A 20,053-nucleotide genomic window follows, 5' to 3' on the forward strand; every position below is an offset into this window, starting at 1 on the left:
GTGGTTTTGATGACTATTTGATGACAGTTATTTCACAGAGGAATGGAATTGATTAACTGTTACATTTTTTTTCTCTGGAACATATCTTGTATGCCTGGCAGTGCTCCCCTTTTTGATAGCATACATTTTGTGTTTTGTGGACTTTAGTCCTGTAGGGTTCGTGGCTGTGTGGTGTTCATATATGCATGTCTTAGAGGGCTGCATTTTGTAGACCCCTGCGCTGCCATATTGAATGTGGCATATTGCCTGTGTTAAACCAAACACTTTCGTCAGTATGCACATCCCAGAGGAGACATCCATCGTTTTGGCTTGCAATGACCCGAGAAAATAGCTTTTTAAAAACGCAAGAAAATGAAAGGAAAATTGCTCCAATAAAAGTTTTTCTTTCCTCCCTTCGGTAGATGGAGCCGATGAAATGACACAGTGTTTACATCATGGCAGAGGCCAGCCCAGGCCCGGCCTGGCATATTTTCTCAATGTGCCAGAGTTAGAGCTGCAGTGGGCTTTTGAGTAACCTGTAGACTACCTTGGAGTTTAAAAACAGCTTGTGCCCTGTTGACACTGTCCAGTGCCCTCTCTGCTGATTTGATTCAGAGAGCCACAAAGGGAATGTTCTCCCTCATTATGGCTCCTTCGCAGTCAGCCAGCCAATGAGTCTCTCTCTCCTCCTCTTCTGTTTCTCTGCCTCCCTCTTTCTGTCTCACCCCTGCATAATCACATCCTCCCCTCTCTTTCTCTCCTTCCTCTCTTTCACTTGCTCTTGTGGGTCCTCTTTCTCTTCCTCCCTCTCTCTTGCTCTGTTGGTTGATGCCGCAGTTTCTCATTATTTCTGGCAGCTGTGAAAATCCAGTTAGCCCAGAATATTTTTGAATCACATTTATTGTACTAACAAGCACACATAGATACTGATGTGTACACATGCACACCCGCGCGCACGCGCGCACACACACACAAACACACACACGCACACAACTGGCAGGGAGCATCATTAGACTGATCTCATTTAGGTCTTTGTTTTTTTCCCAGAGGGAAGTATGTGCCCAGCATGGCTTTGTTTGGTACAATTGAATTACGCCACCTCTGAAAGAGCAAAAGAGCATGGGGTGGATCAGCGATAGCTGGAAAAAAATGTCTGTCCACAACCCTAAACAATTGACACAGAAAAACCTGTTGTTTGCAACTGACACATATTATATCAGAATGACAAGAATTAGCCATCCGACCCATTTAGCCATGCCAATTTGCCTATAGCTCATATACAATTCTTATATACATCATTGAGCCCAGGTTTGTGACACAGGCACTGGTAAAATTGATATTGTCTGAAATGGTCTGAACTGATTTTGTTCTAAACGATGTCATAAACCAGATTCTAGGTTGAAAACCTGTGAGTCAGCTGGTAACCCCTAAGCCCCAAGAGGGCACATAAATGAATGAATGAATGACTTGTTTGCCAACAGCTGAGGTAATATTTACACAGGCATGTAAGATTTGGGCATTTTCATTAAACCAATTTTACTGCACCACTCTTCCTTTAGTCAGATATTTTATTGGCCTTGTTATTAAGCGCTGTAATGATTCCAAACATGTTGTTTTAAGTGCGTTTTTTTTCCCTCACAAATGATTGCATCCGTTTAAAGTATGCGGCTGTTTTTTTCCTCTTCTTTGTCTGTGGTGATTTTCATCATTACCGTCCCGGGTAACGAGGGCTTTGGGGTCTAATAAAGCATTCTAATGAGGTCCCCACTCCCCCATCCCCTCCCACTCCACTCTTCCACAAAGAGCTGGCTGGGTCTGCCGTTTGGGAACCGAGGGTCCTGCACTGTCTCTGTTGATGTGGCTGTCAGTTTGGATTACAGGCCCCAACAGTCTGTCGGGGGTGCTGTGAAAGAGGCAAACTTTATTTTACACCCCCATACCCCCCTTTGCCACCCCCCATGACCAGCCCACCCCCCTACCCCTGACAACCCCCCACCACCTCTAGAGAAGGAGGGGTGAAGCTTGGGCCCTCGGGTCAGTCAAAGTGGCCGCAATTAATCCTGGTTTGGAAAGCCTTGAGGTTATATAAACATTATGTCCATCCTAATTAGCAGGAGCCTGGCTATGTCGTGCGTGCTGTGTGTTCATAACTTCTCTTGTCAGGTGTGCGCATGTGTATGTGCGTGTTAGTGTGTGTGTGTGTGGGTTAGTGTGTGTGTGTATGTGTATGTGTATGTGTGCGTGCCCATGTGTGCATGTGTGTGCTCACGTGTGTCTGTACATGTATGTATGCATATGTGTGCATGTGTACATGTGTATATCTGTGTGTGTGTGAGTGTATGTATGTCTTGGTGGTGTGTGTTAGAAAATTTGATGTTCTTCCAGTCTTTCTGAAAAGGTATACTTGGCTCCATAATAGACCCTTTTTTGCAAAATGTGCTGTGACCCTGCCTTGTAATGCAACAATCTTCACAAGTGCAAATCATTTTGAAGTAGATTTTTAAAACTCTACAAAAGCTTCACGCTTTTGACTTTTACTTCATCTTTGTGCTTGTCTTAGATGAAAAATTCTGTGATCAAGGAGCGAGATTCATTTAAGCATCTCTGCTCTGCTGGTTTAGTATTGAAGTGGTCTGACACAGGGCAGACATGATAAGACTGCATTGTGTGTAGTGGTGTCGGAGGGAAACGGAGATATGATTGGTAATTAGAGGAAGTTTAGGCAGGTTGGAAGAAAGGCGAGATCTGCCTTAAGGCAGCCAGTCTTCATGGAATACTCAGATTGCAGACTGAGCATGTGCAGAAGACTGCCCAGCTTTTACCTGCACAAGTGAAGGAGCAATCAGTTATGCTACAAGTTGGGCATTTTCCCTACATATAAGCACGATTTTAAACAGGCGTTGATTCATCGAGATGGCTTACACTAAAAAATTTACCCAAGAGAGGAAACTAAAGAGAAGTACCCAAGCCGAGGCAGTGTTAGTGAAAATAGCATGTGTGTACCAGATTAATAACCTAAATTTCAACTCTCCTGAACTTTGCACCCCTGCCATTCGACTTCCCCTGGGTCAGTGTGCGCTAATCCTTCATCATGCAGACCCTAACCCACTTGCAGATCCTCATTATGTCCCCTCAGGGTTTGGAAGGCATTCATCAGCAAGACTGGGGAAAAGACTTTCCTGTGCCATGAAGGGCCTGCCATCTGAAAGTTTTATTAGTCAGGTCTCTGACAGCTTTCAGCCAGTGTATGATTATATGTGAGCGATGAAGTAAATAAGCACTAGGAAGCTGCCACTTTGTGACTGCTTCATACATTCACTTGCGAGAATAAAAATGGCAGAAATGCACAGCTCCCGAGTGGCATGTTTTAAACTGTACATTTCCTCCCTCTTACAGATAAGGGTGTGTTTGTCTCTGAAGCTGGTGAATAATGATCGAATATGAACATGAAAATAAACCAGAGATGTCAGTTAATTACAGTTTAACACTGTAAAGCACCAGGGAGACGTTTGTGAACACTTTAAGAAAGCAGCCTTTTACAAGGCCTTCAGGCGGCTTAAGGGAACATTAATTACAGACATTCGCACGCAAACACACCCCCGCCAATGCCCCACACGCAACCACACACAGTCCATAGAGAAGCTACTTCCCATTAGTTGACAGGTAATATGAAAATATCTGTGGGTTACCTCAACAGCAGTTTAAATAGTGAGTATGGAGCTCCTCATTGAGTTGTATTGGTAACATTCACTGCAACATGAATTATAAAAGTGAAAGGAACAGCTGTACCTTATCTGCTCAAAGCTTGTTGTATTGCAGACAGACCCTGATTAACATTTTGCAGGGCTGTCTGTTGTGACACAATGAATTAGTTCCAAGCTGGTGTGTATCTCTGGTTTATGTTATATTGTGCTATATAGAGTGTGTTATTTAATTGTCATGAATATCAGGTTAACTGCTCAGCACAACAGACGTCAGTAAAGCAGTTCAGGAGAGTGTGCTGGAGATTGTGTGGAAGACTTAGCTGCCAGGTAATGGGCACATTGTGTTAAATGTCACTCTGGGGTGGCGGCTGTAATCTGGGGCATCCGTGTTGGGAGCCTGCTGAAGATTTGTCACTTCAACAAGTTGCTGGGGCCAGCTGTTGCAGTGCCACTGGGGCTGGCAGCTCCAGTGGTCACTACTGAAAGTGACTGCTGTGAATTGGTGCACTGCCAATAAGACAGAGCTCTTAGTGTCTACACCCTGCACATCTCCGACTTTATATACGTCTTCCTGTAGTAAGGATGAAGACTGAAGGTTCTTTAATTTAATCACCTATGGGTCCCAAACTGTTCCTTTTTACTGTAATTGCAAATGGAACAGAACACTATAAAACACATATTTAAGTACTCGATATTTACTCAAAATGTATTAAGAAAATGCTGGAGGGATAGTTTGACAGATCACTTGAGTTTTTCAGGGATTTGACTATGCTTTGGGTATGCTTTGTAGCACCATGAAAAATAGAAAAGAAAGCAGCTGTTACATCATTTGTATATTAGCAACTTGTGCGGAATTACACATACAGTGGCACAAGCAGGGGTTTGAAAGGTAAGACAGAGATAATCACACTGTCTTTTGTTTGTTAAGTTAACCACAAATGACATGTATCTACGCTTCACAGATCCTGCTGCAGCTTAATATTCACCTTTGGTTAGGAAGGAGGAGTTTGTGGTTGTCAGATGTGTTGTGTGTTGTGGTTGTATGTAAGCACTGCCGATGAAGATGGCCGAGTGTCACCGAGCGACAGAGGTCCAGCGCCAGTGTGCCAAGGTGTCACTGTGACAGAAGGTACCGGAAAGGAAACATATGGAAGGTGTCAGCGAGGATCCAGCTCTCAGACAGGAAGAAGCACTGGGCATCTGGAGACTAGCACACCTACAGTGGGAGGGGTTCTGAGCCATGCAGCCAATCAGCACACTCCATACTAATCAGAGAATGTGACCTCATAGTGATATCAGAGGTTATGTAATTTGCAACTGGGAAATGAAAAAGGCTAGAGTTTGGTCGTGTACATGTAAATCGAACAATGGTGGTAGTTGTGAAGGTAAATGGAAGCCAGTGGATGCAGCAATTTAATTATATTAATGCAACATTTCAGATTTTTATAATGCATATACTGAATGTCTGGTGACATTATTATGGCATGTCTTAATATGTCATGGTGCCAGTGTTTTTGGAGGTGTTAGTTTTCGTATTATTCTGTACAAAATGTAATTGGTACAGCGGTGCCTAGAGAAGTTGATTTCATTTAATTATGTTTATTGGGTTTGATGATTGTCAAGAGAGAGAAATAATGTGTGGTGTGTCTACGGTTCTTCAATTTTCCATTTAAAATAAAATGGAATTGAAGCTGGTAATGATTCTGGCCAGCTCAATCACTGGCACTGCTGATGTATTTGAAATAATTTGTTTTTTTTCCCTTTTTGATAGAATTTTTAAATTGAATCATTCAAAATTTAACAGATCATAAGCACTGCCACCAGTCCTTTCTGCTTTGTAGAATAAACTCTAAAATCAAATCAAATAAACAGTAAGATTTAATAAGTACTGTGTTAAGGGTGAAGAACAGGAACCAGCTTCTTTTAAAAAATATGCTGTCAAGAACTCATGTATATAGTTTGTGAGAATGTCAGAACTGTAAAACCCACTCATAATTTACAGCTGGGCTAATTTCGCCCTCAGCATCAGTGTCTGCGGACTTCGACAGATATCGGAAGGGGAAGTCGCATTTATCCTTAGTGACATGTCCCCCCAGTCCTGAGTTCTCTGTCGTCGACTGCGAAGCCATGCAGAGATGTAGGTCAGACTGCCAGAGTCTTTCCTGTCTCTTCTCCATCTCCCATGCCCGCCGGACTCCGCTGGGATAGCTCCTCTATAAATAATGGAGCGCCGCTCTCCCCGGAACGGTGATGGTTTGGCCTTTTTTATGTTTTTGTGTTGTGCTTTTCTCCTTTTTTAAGGTAAAGGTGATGCAAAGATTCGTTTCCTGTTCAGAGATATGCGGATCATTTTGTAGCAGGAAGGGAGCATGGGACCAGGCATGGGTTAGGGAGGGAGAGAAAAAAAAGAAAGGGAGGGAGAAGGAGGGAGGCAGGGAGAGAGAGATTAGAGGAATAATGTTGAGTGTGTGTGTGTGTGTGTGTGTCTGTTAAAGAAGCAGATCCACTGAGATAGACAGGTAGTGGTTGGCATCTGACAAAATGTATGCAAGACAGTTTGTAATAAATGATGAGTTAGTGGAAGGGTGCTAGAGTATTAGGTTTGCTAAGGGCTTGAAGTTTTAAATTATAACTCCTTAATATTTAGTTGAATGTGTTCAGGAGAATCAATGCATAATGAACTCAGATTTCCCTGTGGAGATTGCATATTGATTTGGATGCAGCATAAAAACATTGATTAGCTCTGCCACACTTACGAAGAGTAATACACCATATTAACACTAAGGGGACTATCTACTGGCATAATGCAGTGTATATTCCTTGATTAGAGCTCTCAGATAGAGCCCCTCTCCCCTCTCCCCTCTCCCCTTCTTTGCTTGGAATCGATATGGCTGACTACCTGATGAAAATAAATAAACTTAAACGTGGCGAAGGTGAGGCTGTATCGAAAAAATATACACCCAGAAAGGCACAGCTGTCAGCCATTTAAATTTGGAGTTGCCATATGCGTGTAATCCACACAGCGACTGATTGCACTTAAAACAGCTTGAAAATCCGTCGCTTCACTTTCATTTATCTCACAGGGGTGACAAGCTCTTGAAACAACGAAAAGCGCTTGAAAGTCACGGTTTCCCGTTACATGATTTTCCACCGGGTGCGGAATGTGGCTGATGGATAACTTTGTCTTTACGGCGCGGGCTCTGGAGAGTCCTCCAAGCTTCAGACTTTCATATGCTGCTGCCAGAGTGTTGTGTTCGAACCCGTGTTCCAGCTCCTGTCAGCTCAGTGGCGATTGATGCACCCTGCTGCTGTAGCTGGTGTGCCACTGTGCGTTTGAAGGTTCTGCACCTCTTTGCTGATGCTGCTACTACAGATAAAGAGCTGTGTTGTGGGTTTGTGTTAATCCTTTGTCTGCATCATATGCTGGTTGTAACTGAAGCCTTTCTTTCGAACATGTTTGATCAGCCTCAAATGGGATGTATAAAAAAATAAAACCACCTGTACCAGCTAGTCGTTTTTTGAACATTGATCCTCTGGGATACAACATTTCATCTTGTTTCATCATCCATAAATATATTTCATAGTCATTATAAAAAATTAAAACCTTTGGAAAATGGTAATTTTCCATTTCTTCTTTCATCTTCAAATGACACAAGGGTTGTTCAGTTTATTTTTCTTCTTGGAAAAGGACTTAATGTTGATAACGTGTGTCAATATCAGACTGGCTACAGATTTTAGAGTTTGGAGTTAAAGCTTAACCCGTTAACATGCCACAAACTGAGGCAGTGGAAAGAATTTTTTGTATGTACTCATACATCTTTTAAACAAATGTGCAGGAAATTAGTGAAATGAGGCACAGGACTGTATATCTTTTGTAGTGAAGCAAAGCATCTTATCTGAAGAAACTGTAAATGATGTAAGTGCTCATCCCCACACTGTTCTCCCTGATGATGACAATTACAACACTAGCTACTCATTAGACTTAAGACTCCTTGTGTGCTTGTTGTTTTATTTCTGCTCATTTGATGTCTTATTTGTTGAGAAGATTGATAAGCTTCTGCCTGGCTGTGGTTTGCCTGCATTTCCTCTGTCTCTCCTTCCGTGGAAGGTCGGGACTGTTTGCAGCTGTTTTCTGTGTATCTGGTGTAAAACTCATAATCGTTGGATTGTTTTTTGTGGCTCAGTCTTCTCTAGAGCCAGGCTTATGTAAATGATGGTAATGCATCGGAACCTCTATGTTCAAACAGCACAGCTCCAACATACTTTGCTATCTCATTTCTTTTAGTGCTGTCACTTTATGTGATTTGCTTACCATTTCTTATTGCATCATTGCTCATGTTATGCCATTCTGTTTCATGTTGTGTCTGTTATAATTCTGGAACGCTTTGTGAAACATTCTGTGAAAATTGTTTTTTTTTTTTTGTCAAATTACTTTAAACAAATTGCGTTTGATTGAACCGTTCATTGAATACTGCACTGATCAGGATTTGACATCACTTGAGTTTTGTTTTAAGTCCTTTATGATCTAAGTATTTTTTATGAAGTGAAAGTATAGAGTATTGACATTTGTGTTTGACACAAATGTTTCTACCATAGAGCATGGTGCTTAACCTTAATTACCTCAGTAGATATCCCACTGTTTATTAAGAAAAATAAAGCAATTAATATGGAGGCAACACATTTCTCCAACTTGCAGTGTGGTCATGCTAGCCTGTTAAAGCACTTCAGAGAGGTTGTCTGGAAGCATTTGTTTAATATTGATTTACCTTTGTGAAGCTTAATTAGTCGTTTAGAGAATTGTTCTTGGCGCCCAAGCAATTAATTAAGGGAATGCCTAATTGATTGATCCTTCTTAAATGCTAGAATGTATAAATTAGCAAACCTAAGTTGAGGAATGCCTTTATTTGCTTATTTACTTTTTAGCAGCACAAACACACTTAAGTTCCCTAGAACAGGTTTAGGAAGCTCTGGCTTTAAAGTATGAGTAACATCCATATGAAGCTTTCATTGTTTCTCCTTATTACAGTAATTAGAAATGCTTAGAGCTTAGAGTCAAAATGCAAGTTTTTGAGCGATTGTTGTTTGGAGACTTATGGAATCTTTGAAGTGCCTGTTTTGAAATTAGCCTACGATGGGTCCTTATGTATGTTAATGTTCCAGTTTTCTCTAATACGGATGGTTTAAAGAGCGATTAGCTCAGATGTTACGTTGCAGTTTACTGCTGTGGAAACTCTTCAGGACAAAAATCCCCAAATACATTACAGATGGAAACCAGGGATAATTGCCAGCCTGCTTTTCATCCAGCATACCAGAAGTGCATGCAAATGTGCACTGTTCTCTATAAAAGCACTAGTTTTATATGTGTGTGTGTGCCATAAATCAAAACTGCTCTGTGCAGGAAGTCGATGCAGTCTGCTTGGGAGGACCAAGGGTAAAATACCAGTTGCAGCAGAGAGGAATGATAAAATACCCATTGCAGCAGAGCTCCAGGAAAACAGATCTGTCCCGCTCTGTTGTGGAGTTCCTTTTAATGCAGGAGACAGCAGGATTTATGACTTCTTACCTGCTCATACTGTAGTACTATTCCTCTACCCAATCACTGTACTGCATACAGTACATTTCCATGACTTTCAATGAGCTAAGTAACATATGGTTATAAAGTTAAGAACCCTAAAATTGGGGACTCAGTGACACGGAGGTCACAGACAACTTGGCTTCCCAGATTTGAGTTTACGTGGCAGGGAGGGGTTGATTCAGTTTGCATAATGTCTTTAAGTAATCACAAGCATATTTACATGTCTTATTACTGTTTTGCATGTTATTTTACTCATGGGGTGCGCTGCTTGCAGAGGTCTTTACCTAGTATGGAAGAGAATGTGTGGCTGATTGCTTTTTCAGTTGACCAAAGCACACCATCACTATAAACTGCCAAAATGTTGCCCTCCTGCTCTGTGTCATTACTACCCCCATTTTCCATTCAGTTTCGCACAATGCCTTAGACAGATTACTGTCCAGACTGGCCCACTTCCTTTCTACTACAGGAGAAGATCTCTGCGGCCAATGTATATCATGCTCTCCACGCTTTAAAAGCCCCATGAGGTGGCACACAATTGGCTCACTCTTTGACATTCAATATCAGTAGCTGGTCTTGGCCAGGTGGGTAGGGCCAAAAATCGGTTGGGGCATCCATTCTGAGAGAAGTGTGGAGAAAGCTATGGCCGGAATGACCCATAGCACAATGGGTAAAGGATGAAGCATAAATGGTTGAGGAGTTAGTCATGTACTGACTGGGCAGTGAATGCAAATAAGATGTACTGGGATTGAAGGAAGCTTGGTATGTTTGTAGGGCCAAAAGATGTTTTGAATCACTCAGAACAGCTTTATCAAAATGTTTTGTCTTTTACTGATTACTGATATTTCTGTCTGTCATAATGTAGGCCTTTGTTAAATCTTTGGCTGTTCTATGATACATTTTTGTATATTCATGCTAGAATGAATCTCAGGATATGTAATGTAAACTGTCTTTGCATGTGGTATCAATACTTACCCCTGGATTTAATCAAAAGCACTAAGTCAAGCTAAGGTAAAGTGCTATTCAATCAAAAATCGGACACCATGCCACAACAAAGGGTTTTTTTCTTTTAAGATGCCTCTGAAGATTTGATTGAATCCAGAGGTAACTTTGTCGTAATAAAGCATCTACTGTGTACCTACTATGAGTAATGGGACTGTTTAAGACTCTAGTTAGTTGTGTCCTCAATACATTTTTCTTGTTAATGTTGAACCTAAACTTTGAAAAAGTAAAAATATAGAGGGCTATTAATTAAATTAACTATTTCTGGAGTTCTGAAAGACTCTTGGCTACATTTCTGTAGACATAGCTGTGTCCAGCACAAATCTCTTTTCAAACCCTGCATGCTCTGAAAACAAATTAATCATCAGGCATCTCTGGATGAGTTTGTCCCCAGACACATGAATTCTCTGAACCGCACGTACAATCATTTCAATTAGAGTGAATGCACCGCCCGGAGAAAAGTCAAACACATATCATTATTCTTGACAAAGAAAGTTCATCACGGCGCCATGAAAGGCAATTGTTTGGAAAAGCCGAAAGGCTTCATGACAAGAATTTATTAGCTATGATTACCCTCGTCACACCAAACGCTGTTGTGTGGCAAACACTTGAAGAATGGTATAATTACTGTACACCCAGGCAATTTTATATGTAATAAATGCACGCTCTCCATAACAGCGAAAGCTAGCTTTTGTCTAAAATTAAGGGTCTTATTATCTCTGTGTCCTGGATTGTGGTTGAAACAGCAGTCCCTGTGTCTGTAATGAGCTGCCAGGAAACTATGTTTCTGTGGGTGGTCAAAGTACTACCGAGGGAACCCTTAGGACTAGCTTCAGCAGCTCTTAATCTGGCATCTGTACAACTTAAATATATTAAGGCATTTGCTTTATTTGTTTTTGATTGAAATATGCGTATACCATGTCAATGAATGGGGTCATCCTCCATATCTGCCAAATTAGTGTTAAAAAAGGAACTTTTTTCCAAAAGTAATCTTGTTGTGAAGTAAATTAGAAGTTTGAAATTAAATTCTTTCTCTAGAAAGTATGGTTGTGAGTTATCAGAATTTTAAAATCTCTTTTAAGTATTAATTTGCTTTAAAAAAGGTATCTTAAGTGTTTGATCTATTGTCTGGGAAGATGACATTGCAAAGAGCATTATCACTGAAATAAGTCATTTTTGACAGAAATTCCAGGTAGAACCCTATAATTCTAAGGCCTTAAAATGCTTGGTATGTCCAACCAAAGACTTTCTGTCTGATTTATTTCCATATAGTATCGCCTGAGGTGCCCCTTAAGGACTGCAGGACACTGCATTTGACAAACAGTATAGTGTTATCTCTACAAAGAAAAAAAAACTGTAGAAATCAGACTCTAGTGTTAGTGTCCTTTAGGGAGAGAATAAGCTTCTCACAAGATCTGCGTACATTGCCTGTTGAGCATTGACAAGGTTGGCAAGAGTGTGTGGGCGATATCAGCTCTCATCTTCAGCCAAGACAACGGACGAGAGCAGTGTCTACAATGCGCAGTGAATGTAATGTGAATTTGAAACATCTCTCTAAATTCTCTATGACTGAATTAAACATTTCACACATATTAGCCTCATACCTTGTGACTAGCGATCTCTGATGGCGTGCCCTGCCTGGAACTGGAATCCATATGCCTGACTACCTGATGTAAATATGTTGTCGAATGGAAATGAGTGGAATCCTGTAAAGAAAAAAAAGAAGAAGGAATAAAAGAAATAGGCCCAGCGCTCACCAATAACCGTTTAAGCGTCGGGGCACCATGTGGAAATAATTCCGATGCGGGATTGGGTTCAGAAGCAACAAGGTTTAATCGAACGTACTTTAAACACCGTTTGAAAATCTACAGCCCTCGCGTTCACAGATTTTACAGGGCTGAGTAGTTACTGAAAAAGCAAGGCTCTGCCAGGGTTTCCCATTTCAGGATTTTCCGCGGCGAATGCAGCCGGTTGATAGTTTTGTCTTTATAGCGTGGGCTCAGGAGACCCCTCCGTGCTCAACACAGTAAGCCGCTGCCAAAGTGTTGTATGCCTAGCCCATAAGCCAGCAGCCATAAATTCTGGCCGCACGACTAAAGACTGGGCGTTTTGTCTTCTGTAGCCTGTTTACTTGCACCAAGTGCTCTATACAAGGACCTTTTACAAGCACCAATTAATTTAATTCCAGGACTGGAAGAAGCCTTTCGTTTCAGACACAGTAGTTTGGGTAACATTAGACGTGACCTTGTGCCAAATTGCGGTTACATTATACAGTGACATTTTACTATCGCAAGCAGCGGCCAAGACATGCACAGCACTATCAGTCAGAACAAAATACACCTTCTGGATCCCCCATTATATCCTCCCATTATTACCCATCATCAAATAACTACTGCAGTTTACTGCATTTGGTGATTCTACTTCTGGCCCATGTTGTTATATTTGAATGTTTTTAGCTTTCTGTTTCCTACTGTCAGTAGTAACAAATTTGTCACCCCGCCGTAAAGGCAGAGCTGGAACCTTAAAAAGGTCAGTTGATGGTGCGTTCGGGGTTTGGGCTGGATGGCATTTGTCGTGTTTGTTTACAAAATGTGTTTGCATTTGTTCCACTGCCTTTAAAGTCGGGGTACACAGCCAATGAAATGGAGCACTAATGAGGCGCATTGCTCATGACGGTATCGTGGGGGAATGCGCTTTGGTGTGTCTCTCACAGATGAATCACAGATCCAAGAGCAGGAAAGCACTCAGCTCTGATACTGTCTGTTCTGTTGCTTGTAGCCTCATGAGGCACCAAGGAGCACACCTAGCCATGCAATAGCCCATTGCTGTTTCTCTGTGTTTTATTCAAATGCTCCTTTCAAGATGTTAATATTTATGTATCTGTGTATGAGCACAGCAATGTGAGTGTGCATCACTGTTTCCATTTTTAGATGGCCTAACTTCTGGTCCAGATGGACCATTTCTGACTCAAATGTTGGCGAGACCACTACTTCCTGCTGAAAAACAATGAAAACAGTACCTCTCTCAGATGCAGGCTGAAGCTGCAGAGGAGTTTACCATAACATGATTATCACCATGCCTGTTTCTCTTTTAACTGTGGTGCCCAAAACTGGGCTGTGATTAGCTGGTCTTATGCTGTCATTCACCTTCATTCTTACTTATCTGATTTATTTAACCACCCTCTCTCTTTGTTTCTTTCTTATATTTTCTATCTCTGCAGCTCCTTCAGCTGTGTCCATCATGCATCAGGTCAGCAGGACAGTGGACAGCATCACTCTCTCCTGGTCCCAGCCAGACCAGCCCAATGGAGTCATCCTGGATTATGAGCTCCAGTACTACGAGAAGGTATGTGGAGTCACCTGACCATCCAGTCCAGCCAATCCTTACTGCTTAGTTACCATAAGCACACACCAATACACCCGATCTGTGCTGTTCAATCACAGCAAATGCACAAGCACATAATAATCCACACTGATTAACAACCACTGAACCACCAATCCATGTGCCTCATTTACCACACACCCACTGCTCCACACTGCGGAAACAACCACGGACCAACAATCACCAAACCAGACCTGTGCACAACTACAGATCCACAAACCCACATATCTCACTCCCAACCATCAATCTACAGACCTCGACTACCACACACCACCAAACCAACCTGAAATACCACACAGTCCACATGGCTAAGCTACAGCTTATTCACCAGTCACATGCCCCAACAACCACTGATCCACCATCCACACATCTGAGCTACAACAGAATCACCAATCACCAAAGGTGAATGCTGAAATTAGATGCTCTATAGACTAGGTTTTGTCAGGTTAACATGTGATTATTTCCGGTGTGTCAGCACAGTTTGCCTACAGAAGCATGGTTGTATGTTCAGGGAGAGCAACAGAATGGCTGTGGAGTTGGGAGTTACAGGGTGTACTAGCTGTAGAGCTGGGACTTAGTGTGCAGTGGCTGTTGAGTAAGGCATTAGAGTGCATAGCGGCTGTTGAGTTGGGAGTTAAAGTAGGTAATGGTTGTGGAGCTGGGAGGTAAAGTGCATAGTAGCTATGGGGTTTGGAGTTAAAGTGCGTAGTGGCTGCAGACCTGGGAGTGCGTAGTGGCTATAGAGTTGGGTGTTGAAGCATGTAGTGGCTGTATAGTTGGGAGTTACAGTCTGTGGCTGCACAGAGTTGGTGGGAAGGTGTGCAGATATAACGGTGGAGTGCTTTTGATGAGTGCTCTAAAAATAGCATTTCACAAGCATCCTCTTCAAATTCGACTGATGTTTGAGTGCCAGAGGTAGATTTGAATCCCACAGCTACCCTCCTGAAACCACACACCCCCACATACTCACGTACAGGCACGCGCACACACACACACACACACAGGCACATGCACATAAACCCACAGACATGCATGCACACATGGATGCACATACATATGCACACTCACCTACACCAGCACATCCTTATAGACCTGCATACAGACCATAGAGACGTGCATGCATCGGTATGTACACACATACACACACACAGACACTACCCTGGATTACGCTTTTCAGACACAAAGGAGAGGGGAATCTGGGGAAACACATGTCGCCTTGCCTCTGCAGGAGCTCAGCTCTCAGCCCTGAGTGATGAGAGGGAGATGGAGAGAGGGGGAGAGAGGGAGATGGAGAGAGGGAAAGAGAGGGGGAGAGAAAAAGAGAGCACAGCAGACTGGAATGCCGCCGCCGCCACCTCTGCGGAATGATGGCTTTGTGTAAAACGTCTGGGTCGCCTCCAAACGCTGGTGCAATCACTCCAACTCACACTTAAGACGAATGAGTATCGGTTAACCTAAAACTGCCAAGCACTTCCCCTCCAGAAGGCTGTTCATTTCAGCTCATGACAACTGCCGGAGGAGCTGCCGGGTCGTGCGTGACTGATTAGACACCAGCCGCTTGAAACTGCAGCACCCATTTGTGTTCCTAATGCACTGGCAACCATACTGAGCTAGCAGGGTGCTGATAAGTCCTACCATATGACTGCGTCTGTCCCTGGAGTGGGCTAGCTATGGACTTCAACTCCCATCAGGCCCTGTGTGGAATGTCGCACAAGGGTTAGCTTATTGGCCTATTGAACTCACCCTTTAACTGGCGGGGCTCTGCTTGTGGTGATGGGTATTGTGGTCCTTTGTGAGTAATGTGCTAGCTCTTTCCCTATTGTTATCTGCAGGACCAGACAGAATACAATTCTTCCACGGTGAGGAGTCAGACGAACACGGTGGTTATCCGCGGGCTCAAGGCGGGGACCATTTACGTGTTCCAAGTGCGAGCCAGGACGGTGGCCGGATTCGGACGCTACAGTGGCAAGATGTACTTCCAGACCATGACTGAAGGTGTGGGCCTGTTCACATATTGAGCCAATGTCGAATGTTATTATTACAATCCTGATTCATGTTTCTGGTCTTTGTGATTATTGCTTCATGTTATGTGGAATGTCATGTAATATAAAGTATTTACATAAGCTAGTGGTGAATGACATGCGCTTGCTGCATAATTCAAAATGCAGCCGCTGAGCATAAGTGCTTCCGCATGTTAATCAAGTATTTTACCTGGTTTGCAGTAGCTTGTTTGAGTTATAAAGCTCTGTTTTTTTACTCCTGAGAATTTCCTTTGAATAATTTATATACAATTTCTCACGCTTTTACAGAAATGCACACTTTTTTAAGAGCTACGTGCATGCAACGATGTCATGTGCAACAGAAAGACAGAAGGCTGTGGATCACAGCAGAGTGAATTCTGGGAGTCAGGGATTAGATTAAAGGGGAGAGTGCTGTAGAGAGATACTCAGGGCTGTACTACCTTACTGTTCATCTGAAGGTATCAGAGATGAGGTCAGCACGCCGGGCCAGGCATTATCCAAACACCTCATTACCTGCCTCACTCAAGGGCATAATTAGCCTGATCGCTCTCCGAGGTCCTGTCTGAACGCCGCCATGGCGCTTCTAGTGCTCACAGACTGGAGAGGAGAGGAGAGCCATCACGGACTGTTCTCACAGAGACAATCGCAGTAATTTAACGGGAACCATTAAGGACCTCCTGAACCCCCCCCCCCCCCTTGCATCAAATATCCCATACTGGTGTATATAAATTATTCCTCATCCTTCATTTCACCTGCTGTTTCCCCTTCTCCACAAATCTTACTCTGAAGGCATAGTTACATAGCAACATTCTCATGTGATGCGATTCATGTGTTAGATCTCTCTATCTCAGATTCTAGCTTCCATTTTGCATCAGGTTGGTCCCTCTGAAGTGTTACTACTGACACCATCTAGGGTGGACCTAGGCAATAAAGAAGACAGGCTGACTGTGGTTATCCATATTGGAAAACCAATGGACAGCGCTACTATAATGCATTAAATAGAACAGAGCAAGAATATACACCGCACGCACGTACAGTGCCATCTTCTCACGAATGAAAAAGGAGTCAGACTCTCGAACTGTGGTTCTCAGGGACTAAACACAGAGTGCTGACGGCATCGGTCGATTGGACAGAGACTTGGCAGCAATGAGTGTGTGTGCGTATATGTTTGTGTGTGTGTGCGTGCATGTGTGTATGTGTGTGTGTTATATCAGCCCACATCAGCAGCCAAGACTACATCGAATCTCGGCAAAGCCTGGAAGGCCCTTAATTACCTCAGTCAGACAGTGCATCAGCACCACCCCACCCCCCCATTGCTGCCCCCCCAGCCCCCCCACCTCGGCCCATCTCCCAAACCGTCTGTGCACCGCAGAAGCATCCTGAAGGCACGAAATATAGGGGGGCGCCCCCTCTCCATTTGGCAAAGCTGTGCTCGTTCATAAGGCCCCCATATGCTACCTCCACTCCTGGGGCATACGTCCAGGCCTGCGGGCCTGGGATTGGAAGTGGATGCATCCATCATGGAGTCTGCGATGGCAGGGCCGCTTGGCGTGATGAATGACCGGAACGCCTCCTAACTGCTGACACTCACTTGCGTAATGTTGTCCTCAAGCCTTCAGTACTCCCCAGCACCCCGCCCTGACACCCAGTGTCTCACAGCCAGCAGCTCCAAGACAGCAGACGGCCCTTTTGAAAGTGGTTATGTCCTCCATGCCTGCAGGAGCTTGGGGTATCTTAAGCACTGCACAGACTCAGTCCTGAATAATGTAATGAAGTCCCTGTAGTATGCTGAGGCCTGTTTTCCGAAAAGGATTATCAGTTGTTTACCTGACAGTTATCCTTTTACTTGTAGCCTGTATCTTGATCTGTCTGAAACTGAGCCAGTAAGCATTTGAAAATGAACCCCAGGGAAAAGTGTTAAGCTGAACATACTGTACCAAGCTCATACCAACTGCCTTTACAAGGCTGATGTATGAATGCTTGCTAAATCTACCCACACACATGGAGTTGACAGATGTGTGATATTGACTCTGTGTTGTGTTATGTGTACAGTATTGACTCTGTTTCATGTTAGATGATCACTAATAACACACTGGTTAAATGTTCAGAATTTACTGCTCTGTGTTAGATGTGCATTATTGAGAGTACTGGAACTGTTCTGTGTGATATGCAGTACTGAAATTGCTATGGTAGGTTTACAGTATTGATTCTGTCTTGTGTTATATATGCAATAATAACACTGAAGTGTTAAATATATAGAATTGGCTCCATTCTGTGTTTGTTGTGTAATGTTGGTTCTGTTGTGTTAAATTTGCAGTATTGACTCTGACGCATTAAATGTGTAGCAATGATACTCTGAGGGGTTCAGTGTGCAGAAATGAGTCTGTTCTTTGGTAGATGTGCTGTCAGGTTTTGACTCTCTCCGGTCTGTGTGTTCACAGAGGAATATAAAACCAGCCTCCAGGAGAAGCTCCCGCTCATTATTGGCTCTTCCGCCGCAGGCCTTGTCTTCCTCATTGCTGTAGTGGTCATCATCATTGTCTGCAACCGGTAACTCATCCCATTTTCCAGTCCTTCAGGTTTTAAGACATTTATTTTATTTTAATTTTCAAATTTTAAATAACTTTGCATGAACCAGCCCATGTAAGAACACAAAGTTAGTAGTTTTCATTTCCTTTTTGTACTTTCACCAGAATACACAGCTTTTGTGCGCAGGTTTAACGCAATAATTGATTAATGGTGTTGTTGCTTAGAGAGGTGGCACAGTATAGCTCAGGGTTTGAGGGCGTGCGCACTCCTCCCCTTAGGCCATTGTTATAGGTATTTGTGTTGTCCTCAGGAGGAGGGGCTTTGAGAGGGCAGACTCTGAGTACACAGACAAGCTGCAGCACTACACCAGTGGCCACAGTGAGTAACCGCTCTGTCTCAGCCACCCTTCTCTCCTCACACTCCTCTACCTTTCTATACCCATTCAGAGCACTTTATAACACTCTCTACGCCTCCATACATCTCTATACCATTCTGTACTCCTCTTAAGGACCCTATGCTCATCTATAGGACTCTGATCTCCACTTTGCCACTCTATATCGTTTTGTACTCCTCTACAGGACCCTATACTCCTCTATACCACTCTGGACTCCACTTAACCATTCTGTACCATTCTGTACTTGTCTATATATATCTTTAATTCCTTTGTACTTCGCCGCATCACTCTGTATCCCTGTGTACCACTATATAGCATTCTAGAAATGTCTATACCCATTTATATCCCTTTGTATGCACCTCGGTATCGCTCTACAACCTCCCATTCCACGTCATAGCACTGTATACCATTGCATAGCACTATGTACTACTCTGTAGTCCGTTTTACTAGTCAATATCCCTTTATATCTCTATCACTACCTCTAGAAAATGAAAATACATAAATACTAATGAATCAAAACAGAATTCTCATATTAAAACATTTGCTCAAAAGAACAAAGCCAAACAGAGTTCAAACAGTTATTACTAAATAATTTCAAACTGTTCACTTTACAGTTTGTAACCAATTTTCTACCTACCTCGCATAACCTTACTGCAACTTTTTGCAAGCAAGTCTCATGTCTCACTACATCAATCAGCATTCACGGTAAAAGCAAACCGTTCAAATTAAGTGTGACCAAAGAATTTTTAGCTTGGTGTGTAGCTTATTTCTGACTCCCTTTTTACTGATGGGAGTGCTGACCCACCCTGTGTGTAATATTGCACTGTTGTGGTGTGAGGTCTTAGCCTGGTTTTGTGCCCGTGACCAAATCTGCTGTCAGAAAAGTATGGAGTCAGATGCAGTACAGTATTTAGATTCCAAGTAATCGGATTTGAAACCTGGGATTTTTAAGTCCCTCTACACTTTCAAAGGCTGTCTTAAGCCAATTTGCCCGGCATCTAGACTTAAGAGAGCCAATTTATTTCTGGGAGCGGGACCCAGCGATAAGTGTCTCCCTCAGTGCCGGTAAAAGCTCAGCTCTGGCCCAGTGCGTTTGAACTTCCTTGAGGTGTGATTCAGGTGGTACACGTGGTGTAAACTCCTACAGGAGCCTGCAGGTCCCAGCTGTCTGTCATCCTTCAGCCCGAGGCGGCAATTGTCCCTGATTCTCCCGGGCTTTATCCTGCTCCACGCTTCTCTGGCATCCGCTATCTCGGTGGCTCAGACCTGGCTCTAGTCTACACCATTCCACATTTAGCATCTGCAGCTCTCTTTGATCTCTATGTATTGTGCTATGTTAAGATTATTGAAGATGCAATATCTGAGCATCTGTTTTCAGCACTTACCTTGTTCTGCCTTCTGTTTCAAAAGAGTTTAAGCTTTCTCCCTTCCACTGGTCCTAACCTTGAGTAAGTGCATAGTATGTCGTCTA

The 20,053-nt window shown here is 43.0% G+C and overlaps 1 protein-coding gene across 2 annotated transcripts in view; it reads left to right on the forward strand.

The window, feature by feature from the left end:
* LOC118780204 (ephrin type-B receptor 2) overlaps positions 1-20,053 on the forward strand; it is a 74,052-nt gene that overhangs the window by 44,488 nt on the left and 9,511 nt on the right. The window contains exons 5-8 of one of the 2 annotated variants that reach the window (XM_036532582.1): positions 13,478-13,602; positions 15,471-15,633; positions 18,101-18,209; positions 18,499-18,566. In XM_036532582.1, coding sequence (XP_036388475.1) covers positions 13,478-13,602; positions 15,471-15,633; positions 18,101-18,209; positions 18,499-18,566 — 465 coding nt within the window. The remainder of the gene's footprint in view (positions 1-13,477; positions 13,603-15,470; positions 15,634-18,100; positions 18,210-18,498; positions 18,567-20,053) is intronic. The other variant, XM_036532580.1, reaches the window with a different exon arrangement.

This window comes from Megalops cyprinoides, chromosome 7, assembly GCF_013368585.1.
Source record: "Megalops cyprinoides isolate fMegCyp1 chromosome 7, fMegCyp1.pri, whole genome shotgun sequence".
Lineage (NCBI taxonomy): Eukaryota > Metazoa > Chordata > Actinopteri > Elopiformes > Megalopidae > Megalops > Megalops cyprinoides.